Raw genomic sequence first — 18,941 nt, forward strand, 5'->3', positions numbered from 1 at the left:
TATATAATTATACATTTTCAAGGAAGAAAGGAAGTTAAAAGAAAATTATACCTGATATATAAGGAATATATTTGATAATGATTAACACTATTTTTTTAAATTGATGAATAATACATAATCATGCAAACACTGAGCATAAATATATAACTGTAGTATATTTAAATATAATCAAGCTTACCGAAATGATTCTCCCCTTCACAGAGACAACTGTCTTGACAGGGGATCTCTTCTACATATCTGCGGGCACGAGTTGCTGCAGGGGATGGGTTTGCGATGGCTGCCCCTTTCTCCATCAAAGGTTCTGGCACATCCATCTACGCCGTTTTCTGGACTTTGTGATAACAACTGTTCCTTCATTTTCATTCTTGAATATGTAATTCATTAAAATGATCGTGGCTGATGCTTGCTTGTTGTTTAGTTTCGAAGAGTCATACACCATTCCCTTGATGGCATCAGTTGTGTCAGCTAATACGACAACTGTGTATTCCTATTTCTCTACATCCGTTATGTACTTTTGAGTATTACCAATGGCACACACTTTAACTTTTAGTGGAAGCGAGTATGGTTTTGCTCCTTTGTTTCCCTTAATTTTGTTACCGTCAACATCTGAAAATATATAATGAATATCAATGTTTGATTAAAAACAATTACCACATATTGATGCATAAAATTTATTTTTTGATATCTACTTTTTGTATTTGGTTTTCAAACTCAATGAATGATATTTAACATGAGTGAAATCATTTCAATGTAATATACAGAGGTTTATGATCCGAATAATGAGATTCTAGTGCACCCCACCCTTCAATGTCAGACTTAGCAAAACTGGTGTAAAAGTGGTCCAAAACTGAACCATAATCAGTTGTAGCATTGGTAGGCAAGTGTTGAAGTTTCAAATTTTCTGACATAAACTGAACAAGGGTTTCTGAATTGTCGAAAGATTGTTTGCACAATATCACATCAATCAAGAAGACTTGGATGTTATCAAACATTTGTCTTAGGCATTTAAGAATATCAAGTTTTGTACACAACATTTTATTTTAGCTTGTTCTCGAAGCCTGGTCGTTCCTTCCAAAAGACAAGACAACAGTTATTTTATTTTCATTTAGTTGGATAATGTGCAGGTTTTCAATATGAGTCACCCTACACTGTAAAAATTGTGTTTAGGCAATAAACACTGTATTAACATATTTAGAACTAAACGCATTTAGAAACATGTAATAAACCTAAACATTACTAGAGAGACGCGTATTAAAACTAAACATGTTTAGAATTAGAACTTGTTAGATATGCCCCCGCTTTCCGGCGCGCCTTTTTCCTCCCGCCATTTGAAAACAAACAAAGGAAACACGGCATCATCGAGATCTCCAAGAACTGTGAAACACAGCAAATCAAGAGCTCAGCAGTTTACTGTTTATGTTTTTAATGTTTAATTATACAATATCTCGTTAACAAATTATCAATTTTAAAGTATATATACGGAAATATTTAAAAAAAAACCCAACTCGACTGAATTCACGAGTGATCATGAGGTGATGAAATGGTGGTTACAATGAAAAAAATAGTTTTTATTTAAATAAGTTAATTAGCAAACAGTATTAATTAGAACTATCTTAAAAGAATACAATGTACTAGGACTGGCCAGTAGATTTCGTCTTACATTGTATACATTCAACGTTCATACATGTTGTGTTTAAACTAACATGACTAAGACGGACACCATGAACCTTTCTTTTTTTTAAAATAATAGTTCATTAATATTTGACATCGGCTTAAAAATTATCCAAGGCATGAAATAATACTGTAGCTAAATTAAGATTCCCCAGTGAAAAATCATCGAGCTCGGGATGTAAAAAATATTGTATGGTGTAAACAAAAGTACTCCAACATGTGCCTAAAGTTACAATTATTCGTTTTCTTATGTATTAGATAGGGTTCCATCAACTTCCATAATGATCTTACCAAAGCTAGCTCTGTCGAGGATGTCTGTGTGTGGCTCCAGAAAAAAGGCGTCAGTACAGAGAGCTGCAACATTTTTAGAGGTAATATTTTTTTAGCTGCAGTATTGTATTTTACGGACATAATTTCCTCTTTGTGTTTTTATATTTTATAGAATGTCCTAATTAAAATTAAAAATGCTATATACTAGCCTTCTGCACTCTATTATCAATTCCCTGCATGTAAATAAATATGTATATGTTTTACAGCTTGGATTGCAATATTAGTAGTAAGGGGGACAGTACACAGTCAGTATACAGTCACGATGACGTCATGGGGTTTTCCAGACCCCGCCCACATAGGTCATAATTGAGGTCACAGTCAAGGGTACATAGTCAAGGGGTGACTACACAGTCACTGACGTCACATAAAAATATTTTAGCTGATAACCATGGGGTGAGGTCATAGTCAAGAGGTGAGTACACAGTCAAGGGGTGACTACACAGTCACTGACGTCACAGAAAAATATTTTAGCTGATAACAAGTTATGGGCGTTAACGGTTACACCCATAATATATATCACGTCCCATATTTTAGCTGATAACAATCAGTATATCGTTCTATATTATGGGCCTTAACGGTTACACCCTGAGTGCGATACAGTTTAAAATATGACAAGTCCTAATGGATTTACATCATTCACAGTCGCAGAACCAATGAACCATTCACGGTAAGCACCTGAATAATATCAAAAAATAAAACACAAAACACAAGATATATTGATATAGGTTTTAATAAGAAATAAATCACATTATATTATACGATATAAACAATTTGTTAAAAAATCATTTATTGGTAAAAATCAGTGCACAACATAGCTAGGTTTCTCCGATTAAAAACTAATTGCGGCCAAAACTGACATGTGTCTGTTGCGGGGCAGTTCAGTAAAAAGTTTGTCAAGTTTAGCCTTGAAAATTGCGCCAAAAAAAAATACACCTGTTGCGTAGTATTTATCCTTCTTCGAGTCGACGTATCTTCTAAAACCTTATTAATCTAATAATTAAAATTATTAACATACACGTCCCTAAAATTTTAATCAACTCCAGATCAATCAAAATTAGAATTTATGTAAAAAAGAGAGCTGAAAAACTACAACCACTTCAAATATCACAATCCATCACTCGACAATTCCATATATCACGATCGAGCGATGTTGTATGTAACTGGAGTTCTTAAACCGGATTAAGTTTCAGATAAAGTATTAGTTATAATTATTCATCTTAAGGCTAAGAAATTTTAAAAAGTTATAAATTTATTTTAAAGCTCACAATTTAATTCAATTCAATTTATTCACACAAATCCATGTAAATGGTACATGAAATATATAAACATATAAAACATACATGTATACGTGCAAAGGATAAGGCAAAAATGTAAGAGTATTAAGCTGACCAAGGAGAACGGACCGTACTATTAATTTTATTAATAAATACACAGAATCAACATCATTTTGGCACATTACTTGAAAAAACTTTATGGTGTTTTTTTTTTGGATCAGAGCAAATTTTTAGTTAAAAAAAATAATGTCCTTTTCTGAATTAAGTTGTAAAACCTGACTTAGATAAGGTGATCCCCTGACCTGTACCAAAAAAAGGTTATCTATAAGGTTACAAACTGGATCGTTACCTTATCCCTCATCCCTCCCCCCAAATAAACAAAACATTTTCTGTTGACAATTGTTTACCATACATCTTTTATGTGTCAATTTCTAAACAGACACTAAAACAATAAAACTCATTAAAGTGATAAATTATGTTATTCTATGTGTCTGGGGAGATGTTGACCGGGGTACCTCGCGCGCTTTTTAATCACGTGCATATATGACCTGGCCAAAGTGTGCAAGATGGATGGCAGAACAACATTCGTAATTATGCTCGTAATTATTATGTCATGGCTTGTTATGGTACAAAATGCACCTGTAGATCGAAAGGTGCTAACTTGCTACTGGCCCGACTGTCGCGAAGTCCGTGTAAACGTGACTGAGATTCGGGAAGTATTCGTTACTTCATGCAGACTGAACCGTGTGGTTGTTTTTGGTGACCCGACCGTGATCAAGATACGGGATCTTCATGGTCATATTTGCGGTAAGTACAAATTATGCATTTTTACACAAAATTTAAAAGCATATAAATTAGATTTCGACTGCAACCTCCCCCTCCTTTTTTTTTGGGAACAGTAAATAGTGAATCCGCCACATAAAGATCATGATCTAGTTGCATCCTATAAAAACCTTCTTTTTTGGGCGTGTGTATAAAAAATGTACACCATTTTTTATATCAAATATTAAAATTGTAGTAAGTATTATTTCAAAATCATAACCCCGAACACTTTCGGTAAGTACAAATAATGCATTTCTACACAAAATTTAAAAGCATATAAATTAGATTTCGACTCCTTTTTTTTGGGGAACAGTAAATAGTGAATCCGCCACATAAAGATCATGATCTAGTTGCATCCTATAAAAACCTTCTTTTTTGGGCGTGTGTATAAAAAATGTACACCATTTTTTATTTCAAATATTAAAATTGTAGTAAGTATTATTTCAAAATCAGTACCCCGAACACTTTACAAGTGGCTTTTGCTACGTCACGTGGTTTTATTGATTTTTCTGCTAAAGGCGTGTGTACATGTGTTAACCCCCGGCCAAATTGATTAGTTTTCAACTCTAAAGATTGGGGCAAGAGTTTTGCTTATCTAAGAACACTTCACAGTGCTAATCTTGTAGTTGTGTCAACATTCCGTGTTCTCCATCAATACAAAATGCCTTATCTCTTTTAGCATGAGCTCATGTACACCAAGGGAGATAATTATCCATCTCTTCATAAAAAGGGAGATAAAGAATGATGTTTAAGTGCAATTAGGAGACAACTGATTATTATGAGTTGTTGTGTGACAGTTTACAGTTAGAACAGTGCCACACTTTTATGATCCAACAACATACATATAGGTCCTGGCTGTGTGAACTCTTACAATGACAGTTATGATCATGATAATCGAGAAACAGTGTATCCCGTGGAAAATAAAAACACAAATTTCTCCAGCCAGTATCAGTCACTGACAAAATTCAACGACAAAATTGGTAACTCTTTGTGATTTATACTTACTGCTGATATTTACAGTCGATAAATAGCTAGGAGATTATGTTCATAGATTGCAAGATCACAAGCGAGGAAAATGCAGGAAATGAAAAGGTATATCAAACAAAATCATTTGGGGATATTAAACTGCGAGACGAATGTTGTCATGTAACAGGTGAAAACTTGATGTCCCCACGATAACCTGCACATATTTCCTCCGAGTACCTGAGAGTCAAATCTTTTACATCTGCTGCTTACTTAATATGACAAACTCCTGTCGCATATATACTTTCATTCCCTTAAACAAGGTGCAAGAGGAAAATTGGGAAAAGGTTCAAAATCTGAAAATTTCTTCCTGTATTCTGTCTGTTCTGGTTGATTAGTTGTGTATTTGGCGAAACCCTTTCAGATAAAAGTCTTGGTAATAATGTGGTCAATTGTATTACATTGGGTGTTTGTATTTTGATATTAATTTGTATTCTGTTATTCAATAGAAAACAATGTCATTTTAACCGTAAGAAGTCTAATAAAAAAAGTGAATCATATTTATAAGCCAAATAATTATAGGCAAACTTTCCAGTTTGATTTGGAAAATGAAGAAGAGGATATAATGTAATGACTACTTAAAAATTAATAAGAATATTAATAATTATACTTCAGTTGATTTTTTATAGGGTTTTTAGCATGGGCAGTAGCAACTACCTTTACAGTAGCAATGCTGTTATTAAAAAAATGGCTAAAGAAAAAATGCGAGAACCTCGTGAAAGATGATAATGTGTCTACACCCCCCCAATCCGTTGATGATCCCTCTTCCCCCTCCACATCCGATGATCCTAACCTATCCACCATTCATGTTGTTCCCTCCACCCCCACTACCATTCATGATGATGATAAAAATGATCAGGCTTCACCCACCACCATTATTAATGATGATGATGACACCAACCCGCCTCCTAGAACAAGTACCCCTTCGTCCCCGAATGTTAACGAAAGCCGAAGACCCCTCATCACACCTCTGTCCTCCGTCACCACCTCCCCAGATGTTGAGGAAGAATGCGTAGCTAGAAACACACGGTCCAAGCGACAACTGAAATTTTAGGTCTTGTTAACGAAAGCAAAACTTTACATGTAAATGATAATGGTTTTTATGTTTGATTTTTACATTGAGATTCGGTTTTTAATAGTCTTTTTACAACATTGAAAGTCAGTTTTTTAAATAACCCTTTGATTCATTAAAATTTCAGTTGTGTTTTTAATATTTGACATTTTACAACATTGAGATTATGTAATCATCTATTTACAACATTGAGATTCAGTTTTTAAATAACCGTCTGATACTATTTTTGAGGATTTTTGGGTTTTTGGTGTTTTTTTTTTACAAAAAATGTCTTTAGGTATTTTTGTAGTTTTGACTAATTTTTTTGTTGAAAGAAAATGTCTTAGTTAGATTGTGAGTTTTTTCATTGTCATTTGCTTACATGCCGTTAATTTTTTTTTCATAAAAATGTCTTAAGGTGTTTTAATACATTTTTGACTTTAATTTTTTTTTGTTGATTTTTTTTTTAAAGAAAATGTCTTAGTTAGATTGTGAGTTTTTCATTGTCATTTGCTTACATGCTGTTAATTTTTTTTCATAAAAATGTCTTAAGGTGTTTTAATACATTTTTGACTGTAATTTTTTTTGTTGATTTTTTTTTTAAAGAAAATGTCTTAGATTGTGAGTTTTTCATTGTCATTTGCTTACATGCTGTTAATTTTTCTTTAAATAAAAATGTTTTAAGGTGTTTTTATATATTTTTGACTGTAAAATTTTTTTTTAAAGAAAATGTCTCAGATAGAGTGTGAGTTTTTCATTGTCATTTGTTTACATGCTGTTAAATACTATAATTAAAAACAAGTGTTCTTATGAATGTTGTTGTTGTTATTTATGAATATATATATTTTGATGTGACAAAAAGATGGGGTTTCTACAACATGAAATTGATGTTTTTTAAAAATGTAATTTGAAGGTATGGCACAAGACAGTTTACTGAAAGAAATCCTTGACACATTGGAGGATCCGGACACCGTGCAGTTATTTGCAACAGCTAATGGTTTAGTCGGTGATGCCGAGGTCGAGAACCGATTAAGGGAACTCCAATGGGATAAGCACATTGACAATTTATGGCAGGAGGTTCTCTCTGATATTGAGTCTCCTCCTAAAAAAAGTGTCATTCTCTCAATGATGGCAATCAACCTTCTACAAGTAGGCAGGTGGGGGGTGGTGGGGAAAGTTCCGATTCTAAGAACACATTAACAAAACCTTACTATTGAAGGTGGCAGGGGACAGTTTTTTTGATACAATTCATTGTAGCCAAGGGATGCATGTCTTCGGAACTCTGTAACTAGAATTTCCTCAGTTCCCATTCAGCACAAATACCTTTAATTCACTCTTTATAAGGCCAATCACCAATTTCTGAAGAAAATTATTAGTCAAAACCTGTAAAATTCTCTAGATACTGGTTTTTATGAGATTTTGACCCTTTCATATTTTGCTTATTTTTCATGATTTTTCAGCTTTTTAGACCTCCCCCAGCTAATTCCCTGCAGAGGGTTGACCTTCCGTACCGCGTGCATGTTGCACTATCACATGTCAGAAACTTACCGGTGTATAGTTTACAATGTCCCATCCACCTACTTTTCGTGTTATTTTACCTCCCGTCTGTAACTTGCAATTTCACAGTGTAAAGTCAGCACAACAGTCATAGCCGCAGGTTTCGCATTTTACTTCTGATTCTTATGTACCTAACATAAGGGGCCTACATATTGCATATCAATTTCAACAACAGACATCCCTCTAACTAATGATAATCATTAAAAATCATTTCATGAATTTTAGCAACACTCATAAGCCTTCAAGTACAGCAACTCTTAATTTTACAAAAATATTGACGGGTACTTTATTCGAAACTGTCCCTTGCTACCTTTAACATACACTAACATTCTCTGAAAAGTCATCTTGTCTTAAAATTAAAAGGCTTATGCTATTCTGAGAAAAAGTACACCACATTTTGATAATTCCATTGAGGTTTAAGAAAAATATGGCCATTTAAGTGAACCCACCATTTCCACTTTCCTCTATTTAACACAGATTCATAGGGCTCTCCAAAAAAAAAGCATCTTTACCTAATCTTTTAGAGGTCAACTGTTGTTCAACCCCCTTAAATAAGAAACCTTATTCAATACTACATACATTTGCTTGATATTATCATGATAAAAGCATCACATCACTTAGAAATCCCTCTACATGTATACCCTCCCCTAACTTTTGATTTTCACAAGAAGGATTAGTTTGAACACTTTAACCTAATATTATGAAACTGTTGGCAGTTTCCTTGAGTCATTTCTTACACATATTTGAAAACAACCATCACTGATATTTAAAATTGATCTTTTTTGGTAAATGGATGATTTGTAGCATTTTTATTCACAAAAAGTCATGTCGCCCTACATGTGATTTCTTGTTTTCATGAAAAACTAAGCCTATAATCATATTTAGTGGATATCTTACATATTCTGGTTTCTAGTCTCCTTTTAACTTTGCTAAATTAATAAGACCTACAAGTGTGATGTGTGCGTTTAATTAAAATGAAATTCAAACACACCCGGGTACCTGGGGACGGATGAGAATTCCATGAAAAATGTTCAAATTTTACAATTTTTTCTACATTTTTGATGCATATATACAATAAAAGGGTAAAAATGTGTTGTTTTTTATTCATTTCAAGAGTAATTATCATAGTAGATGTTATTTCAAGGTCAAATGTACATTTACATATCATACATGTAATGGTAATGGAGTCCATTGGAAAGAGGGGGTGGCTTTTTCAAATCTGTAAATACATCTTAAAATACCATTTTTTGATAGGAAGGAGCAAAAACTTGAGTTTTTTGACATATTGTATACTTTGATAACTGCATTTGTCTACATGTAAAGTTCATTTGAAATAAAAATATGCTGTTTTAAAAAAATTGGGGGATATAAGTCAGGTGGCTTAATGTTATTTCATAAAATCAGACAGCAAAATGGCTGCAAATTCATAACTTTAATGATTTAATTGATAAAAACTGTTTTAAAGTATTTATTCTTATCTCAGTAATTAACTTAAGCCTATTAATTGTCATCAGGATAGGAAATACCTACTCTCTTAGCCAATTTACTCTAGTGGTGGTCATTCTAAACATTTAAGAGGGAGTTACTCCCCTTGAATATTTTAGCTAATAAATCATGTAATGACATATATAGCCAAGAAAATCATCCATTTTCACAAAATGTATTACTTATGGTACAAAATCCACTCAAAATTACTGTTAAAGGAGAAGTATGAAAATACCATGTAGTCTTGAAGGTGGCAGGGGACAGTTTTTTTGATACAATTCATTGTAGCCAAGGGATGCATGTCTTCGGAACTCTGTAACTAGAATTTCCTCAGTTCCCATTCAGCACAAATACATTTAATTCACTCTTTATAAGGCCAATCACCAATTTCTGAAGAAAATTATTAGTCAAAACCTGTAAAATTCTCTAGATACTGGTTTTTATGAGATTTTGACCCTTTCATATTTTGCTTATTTTTCATGATTTTTCAGCTTTTTAGACCTCCCCCAGCTAATTCCCTGCAGAGGGTTGACCTTCCGTACCGCGTGCATGTTGCACTATCACATGTCAGAAACTTACCGGTGTATAGTTTACAATGTCCCATCCACCTACTTTTCGTGTTATTTTACCTCCCGTCTGTAACTTGCAATTTCACAGTGTAAAGTCAGCACAACAGTCATAGCCGCAGGTTTCGCATTTTACTTCTGATTCTTATGTACCTAACATAAGGGGCCTACATATTGCATATCAATTTCAACAACAGACATCCCTCTAACTAATGATAATCATTAAAAATCATTTCATGAATTTTAGCAACACTCATAAGCCTTCAAGTACAGCAACTCTCAATTTTACAAAAATATTGACGGGTACTTTATTCGAAACTGTCCCTTGCTACCTATATGGAAGAGAGATACCAGGACCTTCAAGAAAAATCTAGCCCGTGACACGACCTTCAAGGTCAAGTTCAATGATCAGTGGAGGGGAGATAAATTGTTAGATATACCAACTAAATTGCACGAGATGTTCGACGACCTGTTGTCGGAGGCCAGGGGTCACGATGCTGATCTTGGAAGGGTGGTACTGAGTCATCCAAGTTTAAACAATCCGATCGTTGTACCCCTCCAGTCCTGGGAAAATCTGAATGCAGATGTTGTCATGTCCGAAATTACCAAGGTACTCAATTCGAATGAAAGCTTGCCTGTGGACGAAAATCTGTTGGTCACCATTGGGTCAATCGATTTGCCGAAAGGGGGAGGTAACCCTAGAAAATTACCTATCACGTCTCTATTCGGTCCCAAAAATAGCTTGCAGAGAAAGAAATCACTTTTTCATGTTGAGAATGATAACAATCTATGTATGGCCATTTCCATTGGCCTCTGTTTTTTAAAAACATGCAAGAAAGTAGATTCTGATGTGTGGAAAGATTTAGTCAGGGAAGATTCCGGAACTATGCTGGACCATGTCATCAAACATCACACTGTTACTCAGTCTTACTATGACAATATCTTAAAAACACAGAGAAAAAAAAAGCAAATCGAATTGGCAATGTGGCTATGTGCAAGAGCTGGCGTGCCCAATGACAGATACTTAGGTTTGAATGATATCGAACCGTTCGAAGCCTTACTTGATGTTTGTATTAACGTTGTGTCCTCTAGAGTAGGGAACAAATTCGTCAGGGTGACAGAGGACCAGGAAAAGCCGCGTCTGTATTTATATCACGTGGACACGGAAACTGAAAAACACTGGCATGGGATTGCCAGTATACAGGGATTTTTTAAGACCTCGTATTTTTGCCATACTTGTTTAAAACCTTACAAAGATAAATCCAAACACACGTGTGCCACCTCGTGTGAAATTTGTTGGCATGACCACTGCCCAGAAACGGAGTTTCAAATCGGTTGTCGAACTTGTGGACGGATCTGTCGCTCAAAGACATGTTTTGAAAGACATAGAAAACAAAGAGTCGTCAAAAAACAGAGTTACCCCCCTCCCTGTGATTTGTTTCATCAATGTAAAAAATGCAGGGTCGTTCTACAATGCTGCAAACGCTCTCCAGACTTACACGTTTGTCAAGAATGGCAGTGCCCTAACTGTCTGGAGTATCAAATTGGAGAACATCATTGTTTTCAAAAAGCGTATGGGTCTAATTTAGAAAAGAGAAACAAGAAATTTATTTTCTACGATTTTGAGACGCGTCAAGATGACATCTTTCAGTGTGAGCAAGGATATCGACAGCTCGTATCAGATGTGAGCAATGTGTCAAAAAACAACGCCAATGCCTAGACTGTAGACTCTGTAAGAATTGTCGCGATCCGTCCTGCGGTCTACAACAGCATAAAGTCAACTTTGCTGTGCTACAGACCTCCTGTCACATGTGCGAAAAAGAGGAACTAGTGGACGATGCCACCTGTAGTTGCTGTGGAACACGATGTTTTAAATGTTCCAGAACCTATAAAGGTGAATACGTGAACCCTCCCTGTCCCGATACGTGTGGAAAAAGAGAAGTTGTGTTTTCGGGTGATGATGCTGCCGAACGCTTTTGTTACTTTGTCACCAGCAAACACTGTAAAGATTCAATCTTAATTGCTCATAATGCAAAAAGTTTCGATTTATATCCCGTTTTAGAAGTGCTCATCGATCGTCACTCCATTCGACCTAGCAAGATTATTTACAATGGTTCAAAAATCATGTATATGCACATTGCCCAGAAATTAAATTTGACTTTTGTGGATTCCCTCAATTTCCTACCCATGAAGCTAGCCAAAATACCCGATGCTTTCGGTCTGCAGGAACTCTGCAAGGGATACTTTCCCCATTTGTTTAATACCAAAGCCAACCAAAACTACGTGGGTCCGTATCCAGGATTAAAGTATTACGGATACGACTTCATGTCGGCCGGGGATCGGAAAAAGCTTGCAGAATGGCATGCAACGAAACGAGACGAAACCTTTAACTTTCGAGAAGAAATGTTACAATACTGTCGGTCAGATGTGGATATATTGCGGCGGGGATGTTTAGAATTTAGAAATTTGATGATCAATGTGACAACTATCAAGGAAAGCACAGTCTTAGCGAACGGAACCGTCAAGACAACGAGCTCGATTCGAGTCGACCCCTTTGATTATGTCACCATTGCCAGTGTCTGCATGGGGATATTCAAGACTCTCTTTTTGAAAGGAAAAAAAACAAATAGAAATTACTAAAGATGGGAAATTCGACTTGTACGACATTTTTATTCAGAACAATTTAGAAGGGATCCGCCTCGATGATTCTTGGACGTCTCTCGTCGATTTACGTGAGGACGAGAGTGTACAGATAGGAAAACGACATTTCAAGAGCCCCATAGCAGTCGTACCATCTCAGGGATACACGAAACGTGACAATTACAGCAAGATTTCTATCCAATGGCTGGAATGGTTGATGGAAAAAAGTCGTCAGCGGGGTAACTCTATTGCCATTTCCCACGCTTTCAATGGAGGTGAATATCAGGTGCCGGGGACCAATTATAGATGTGACGGATTTGCCAAGACTCCTACCGGCAAGGGAACCATTTATGAATTCTACGGTAAGAGCTTGTTATCTAACACATGCCCCTTCCCCCTAAACTGGAGGGGGGGGGGGGGCGGCGGCGCACCTGAACTTAATTACGGATGAGTTGAGGATTTATATTGTTTTTATTTTGGTACAGGTTGTGTGTTCCACGGTTGTCCCACCTGTTTCCCGAACGATAGGAATACCATCAAACACCCATCTACCAATCAGACCATGAAAGAATTGTACGATATGACAATAAACAGAGAAAAGGAACTGAAAGAGCTTGGATACAAATTGGTCATTGTATGGGAGCATCAATTTAAATTTCAATTGGAGAAGAATGCAGCATTGCAACAATTCGTATCTACCCTAGATCTTCAAGACAGACTCGACCCACGTGACAGTTTTTTTGGTGGCAGAACCAATGCCATTAAACTACATTACAAAGCCTCAGAAGACGAAACCATACAGTATTACGATTTTACCAGTCTTTATCCCTGGACCAACAAATACTGTCGCTATCCCGTTGGCCATCCGACCATCATCACGGACGATTTTCAGGGTTTGTCGCAATATTTTGGACTTGCTAAAATAAAAAGTCTGCCCCCTAGACAACTTTATCATCCCGTGCTTCCATACAATTCGAATGGAAAATTAAAGTTTCCACTGTGTCGCACATGTGCGGACAGTGAAAATCAAAGCGAATGTACATGTTCTTTAGAAAAAAGAGCTATCACGGGCACGTGGTGTACTCCCGAAATTCAAATGGCAACGTCCAAAGGATACAAAATCTTAAAAATCTATGAAGTTTATCATTTTGCAGAGTCTTCCAAATACGATGTCGAGTCGTGTGAGGGGGGATTGTTCGCTCAATATGTGAACATGTTTTTAAAAATTAAACAAGAGGCTTCTGGATTTCCGGTAGGATGCGATACGGAAGAGGGCAAAATAAAATTCATAGGGGAATACAAAGAAAAAGAGGGCATCCAATTAGAGTATGATAAAATTTAAAAAAATCCCGGTTAGCGATGTTTAGCAAAACTTTGCTTGAATAGTTTTTGGGGGAAATTTGGTCAGAGGTTGGGCATGCAACAGTCTGTGTTCTTTCACGAATCAGAAGCCGAAAAATTTTTTCAAATGCTCTCAGATCCCACTAAAGTGCCTCACAATTTTCACATTGTTTCGACGAACATACTTCAATTAGAATGGAGTAACAACCCCTTATTTGCGTCATTTGACAACAAAACCAACATTTTCTTGGCCTCGTTTACGACCATGTGGGCTCGGCTGAAATTGTATGGGGTTCTCGACAAATTAAACGAGAAAGTACTCTATTTCGATACAGACAGTGTCATCTTCAAGACAAAAAGGTCGGACGACTTGAATTATCTCCCCATCGGTAATTACCTTGGAGAATTGACCAATGAAATCTCCCCGGAAGACGGGTACATTGTCGAATTCGTTTCGGGGGGTCCTAAAAATTACGCTTACCGTACATTGTCAGGTAAAGAGGAATGTAAAGTTAGGGGTTTTACACTGAACTGGGCAAACTCAAAACTTATCAATTTTCATGCTATTAAGTCGATGATCTGTACCTCACATGACCGACAAATCGAAATTGTCAACCCTTGTAAAATATCTCGAGACAGTAGAAAGAGAAAATTGTTAAACAGGGTTGAAACTAAAAATTATAAAATGGTTTATACCAAACGGCGAATTCTTCCTAATTTAGACACGTTGCCATTTGGATTCTGAATGTAAGAAAAACCAGAATGTTTTATATGTCAATGTTTTATTGAATACACACACAAATAAAATGATCAAGACACTAGTATTTGTTGTTATTACATTGTCAATAAGTAAGCCAAGGAACATGTTTCTTCTTCCGGCGACTATTGGAAATTCCAGGAGGTTTCCCAACCTTCATCTTCTTCTTGGTGACATAACCTGTTCCAGCTTGTAACAAATTAGTTTTTTTTATTAAGTCACTGTCTGATTGTACTTGATTTTCTGGAGTTTGCCTAGAACTTTGATGATCGTTTTCTCGTGATGAAGTATCAACAGGTTCCAATTTTTGAAGTAAATGTTCATATTTCACTTTTGGTACGAGTATCATTTCCTTCGCCATTGCCCTTTTAGATGTTTAACAATAGGTTTAAGAAGAAGGGGCACTAAAGATATGTTTTTCAATAGCATGCGACGTTTCGCCTTGTTGCTGACTTCTCTGGATCCTAAGGATCGAATGTATGATTCGTAAGGTTTCAGTTGATTTATATACTTTTTCGTCAGGGGATAAGTTCCGGTGTAAATGTTAAGTGCTATTTCCCCAAGTACATCTAATTGTTCACTGGTCAAGGCTTTAACAATTACTTTTTGCTGGGCACTGTCTGCACTGACGAGAAAATTTAAGAAAGCCACCTGTTTCTTCACCGTTGGCTTCATTTTTAAATAATGAGATGAATACATCGATTCGTGCGTATTTATATCGGTTGGTAAATAATCATCTCTTCACCAGGGAGAATGTGAGTTCTTAACTGGTACTCTCTATTTTGTGTAGGTTCCAGGCAAACATGTAAGTAACCGAAATTAGGTCGAGTCGCGGATTCATAGGCTGCTTTGAAAAACGAAACTTGTCCTGGTAAGATCTGAGATCCAAAGGTAATGATCTGTCGAGAATCACGGTAATTCTTAAATAAAATGACATTAAGACAATTCAGGGAAATAGTCCTCGCGTATTTTCCTGGAGGATATAGGTTCTGGGACAGCATCACGGTGGTCACGTTTCTATGATGAGATGTCACCGTGAACAAATGCACACAATCTTGAGATTGCGCAACTTGTAACATGAGATCATCCAACACCACTATAGTGTGATTTACACCCTCTGTGTACTGTTCTATGTCTTCTTTCGTAGGCAACCCTTGATGTAATGAAAAGTTTGGTATTGTCTTCTCCATTTCCTCGAACATGGGTTGATGTTCAGAATAAGCATATATTATTCTCTCAACAGGCATTGCAAACATGCCATTGGCGTTTTGTAAAAGTTTTTTCGTAAAATGCGTTTTACCGCTTTGAGTGCTACCACATATCAGAATGGTAGTTGGTGTCGAAAACGGAAGTAAGGATTGAGTATTCCACCAATCATTCACGCTCTCTGTTTCCATGTTTCTCAGTAGCCAAGTTTCCTCACACTGACGCTCAGCGTAGTGTTTCTTGGACATATATACTAACATTCTTATTCAATGGTCGCTTAAAAAAATAACTCCTGTATTTATGTTTTTATGATTATTTTAATGATACACAAAATGCTCATGTATAAAACGTTTTACAAAAACATCATTAGATTGAATGTCTTTTGAAAATAAAGCATACACTTGATTTAATGAGTTCTTAAAACACAATCTTGCAATCAAAAATACCAAAACGTAAAGTCCACACAAGTCAGAATTACGAGGCTGAAGTTGCATAGATTTGAATTTACATTCTACACTGTTTTTCTTCAAAAAGTTTTGAATATCGTGATTGTAATCAGCTGGTGATTTTCCAAGGCTGTCAAAAAACTCTGCTTGGGATGGGCTGCGTATGATTATTGACACCCAATGTTCTCCAGGCATAGGTAAAGGTTGTGTATTGACGATGAAGGCACTTGGATAATGTGTAACGATTTGAGGTAATGTATTACTAGCAAATACACCTTTTACGTAGCGTCTTAAGCAGGGGTCCATTTTCACCATGTTCAGCAGCTTTGTTGAATTCATGGCTGAATGTAGTTGATGTCACGTGATTTGTCGACTTCCAGTAGAGATGAAAAGGTAGCAAACACAATGGCGTTAGTAGCTTTAGTTGTTGCTTGTTTGAATTTCAGCTCCAATCTGGTGTTTCCCCGACGAATCAGGTTTAAATACTCTTCTCCAAATCCACAAGGATCTATGGTAAAAACAAATAGCGAATATCCGTTTCCAAAATCATCACGAGTGATTATTAGTCCAGCGTCATTGTTCCATTTTCCAGAGGCTTCAAACAAACGGGTGTAAGCTGATGAATACAGTCCCGTTGAAAAGTCTGTTTTCAGCGGTCTACCTGGTACGCTTTCCCCGTTGATGTATACCCCAACGTCAGTTAATCCCATATGCTCAAAATTAAAAGGATTGGCCGTGTAATCCCCATTGACGGCTTTCTGGTCCACCAAAGCTACCACGATGCGATCAGGGACCGCCTGAGGAAAAATGTTGTCCCAGTAAAACTCTGTGGATCCTTTAGGAATAGTATTCATTTTCAATTCATTTCGCATAATGGTATACTTCACAGAGGTTGCTTCTATCTGTTTACTGTGGTTCAACAGAACACCGGGATCTACTCGCACCTTGGCCACTTTGTACACGACGTCCAGCAACTCTAATTTGTAAGCCGGTGAAGATTCAGCAGACATGATGAAAAACGGGGCACTGGATCTAAAAAGTTTGATGTAAATGTCTACCCCGTTTATCAGATATTTATCTATATCAAATATGTCCTCCATCAGGTTTCCCTCTAGCTCAAAGACTGCACTTTGCTGTGTGTATCCATATCGCAGGACCAGTCCAGTATTCCCTCCATTGTATGCATTGGCATCACCGAGATTTCCCTCTTCTTTATAGAACAATTCTGATTGTTTCTGTGAATTGAGTTCATCTTTCCCACTGAACAAAATTGTCTTGAAATAAGCCTTCCACGGATAGTTGTTCGTATTGAAAGAAACTAGTTTGTTGTTCAAATAGACATCCATCTGGGAGAACATACTCTGAAGGGGCAAATTTACAATGCCTGTTTTTTCATCACTGGTCAGAGCCGTTCCATCTGCTTTCAAAATTCGGGCTTTTACGTACAATTTACTTCTCTTTAAATCGACGTATTCTGCCCCCGAACCAGATACTACGATTTCAATGGGTGTATCTGACACTCCTATGCTAGAAATCGGTCTTGCTTCTGTAAAATACACTTTTTCGACCGCTACCTGATTAGTTGGAGACGTAAAAAGAGACAGTTCCATGGGTTGAGCTATGTCTTTATTATCACTGCTTAAAAATGCCATTTCTATTGTTTAAAGATACTTCTGTAACTGTCAATTTTAAACTCTTTTTTGGTTCTTGATTGTGCTTTCTTGCCTGGTACACCTCGATGTTTCTTAACTGACTTCTGCTTTGTCTCTCCTGACGCTTTTCGTCGTTTTACAGGTTTAGATGACTTTTTTCTCTTCCTTGGATTTTGAGGTGTTGTTAGCTTCGATTTCTTTGAAGGAATGGCAGAAGATTGTGAATGTGGCCGTTTTATACTTCCTTGACGAATGGGGCGCCCTCTTTAACATCCTTGGCATGTTCGACTTTGGCTCTTTCCTCCACGGCAGCTACGGGGGTCATTTGAGTGCTGGTTTGTTGTACTGATTTAAATTGTGAGTGAGGTCTCAACGGAATGACGTAAGACTTGTAACTTTTCACGCCTCTCCCAATTTGTTTAGGTTTGTATCTATAAGGGTTAAACTTTTTCTCTGCCATGTTCTTGTAAAAAGCTTCCCATATTCTGGGATCACTGACGTAAGTCTGACTATTCATGGTCACAGAACGTAAGGAAACTTCTTAAAATGAAGTGTTACGGTCACCGGTCCGTCTAAGAATGACACTAAGTTCCCGTCTCTGTCTGTAATATATATGCCAATCTGCTGCAATTGCCCGATTTTTACTGGAATGTAATACGGTAGTGTGTAAGTAATATTACCTGGTTTCTGCCCCAGGTATATGCGTCTTAGGAGGGGTGCTTCTTTTGCACCAATAAGAGTTTCTTCACAAATATCACAGCACACAAACAACTCGGATTTCTTCTTCTCGGACGTAATCCAACTCTCTGAGGAAAATTCTGTCAAAGCAACAGTCCAATATCCGTCGAATTGAATCTGTTTATTCAATTGAACTCGATAGCTATTTGGTTTATTGTCAAAATAATCAGAGCTGTCTGTAGACGTCAACACCATCCGAACGCTCATTTTGAATGAACACATTTTTGCAGAAAAAGGGGCATTTTATTAGCTCACCGAGACGAAGTCAAGGAGAGCTTATGCTATACCCTCGGCGTCGGCGGTGGCGTCGGCGTCGGCGTCCGGACCTGGTTAAAGTTTTTGTTGCAGGTCCTGTATCTAAGCTATTACTTGTCCTATCTTC

At 36.7% G+C, this 18,941-nt stretch overlaps 1 protein-coding gene across 1 annotated transcript; it reads right to left on the reverse strand.

Annotated features, from left to right (window-relative positions):
• Window positions 1-16,504: 16,504 nt before the first annotated feature.
• Window positions 16,505-17,821, reverse strand: LOC136275547 (uncharacterized protein F54H12.2-like). Its single transcript, XM_066085075.1, has one exon. It carries the CDS (start codon window positions 17,819-17,821, stop codon window positions 16,505-16,507), a length of 1,317 nt encoding a protein of 438 aa, XP_065941147.1.
• Window positions 17,822-18,941: the final 1,120 nt, after the last annotated feature.

The sequence above is a fragment of the Magallana gigas genome, chromosome 1, assembly GCF_963853765.1.
Source record: "Magallana gigas chromosome 1, xbMagGiga1.1, whole genome shotgun sequence".
Classification (NCBI taxonomy): Eukaryota; Metazoa; Mollusca; class Bivalvia; order Ostreida; family Ostreidae; genus Magallana; species Magallana gigas.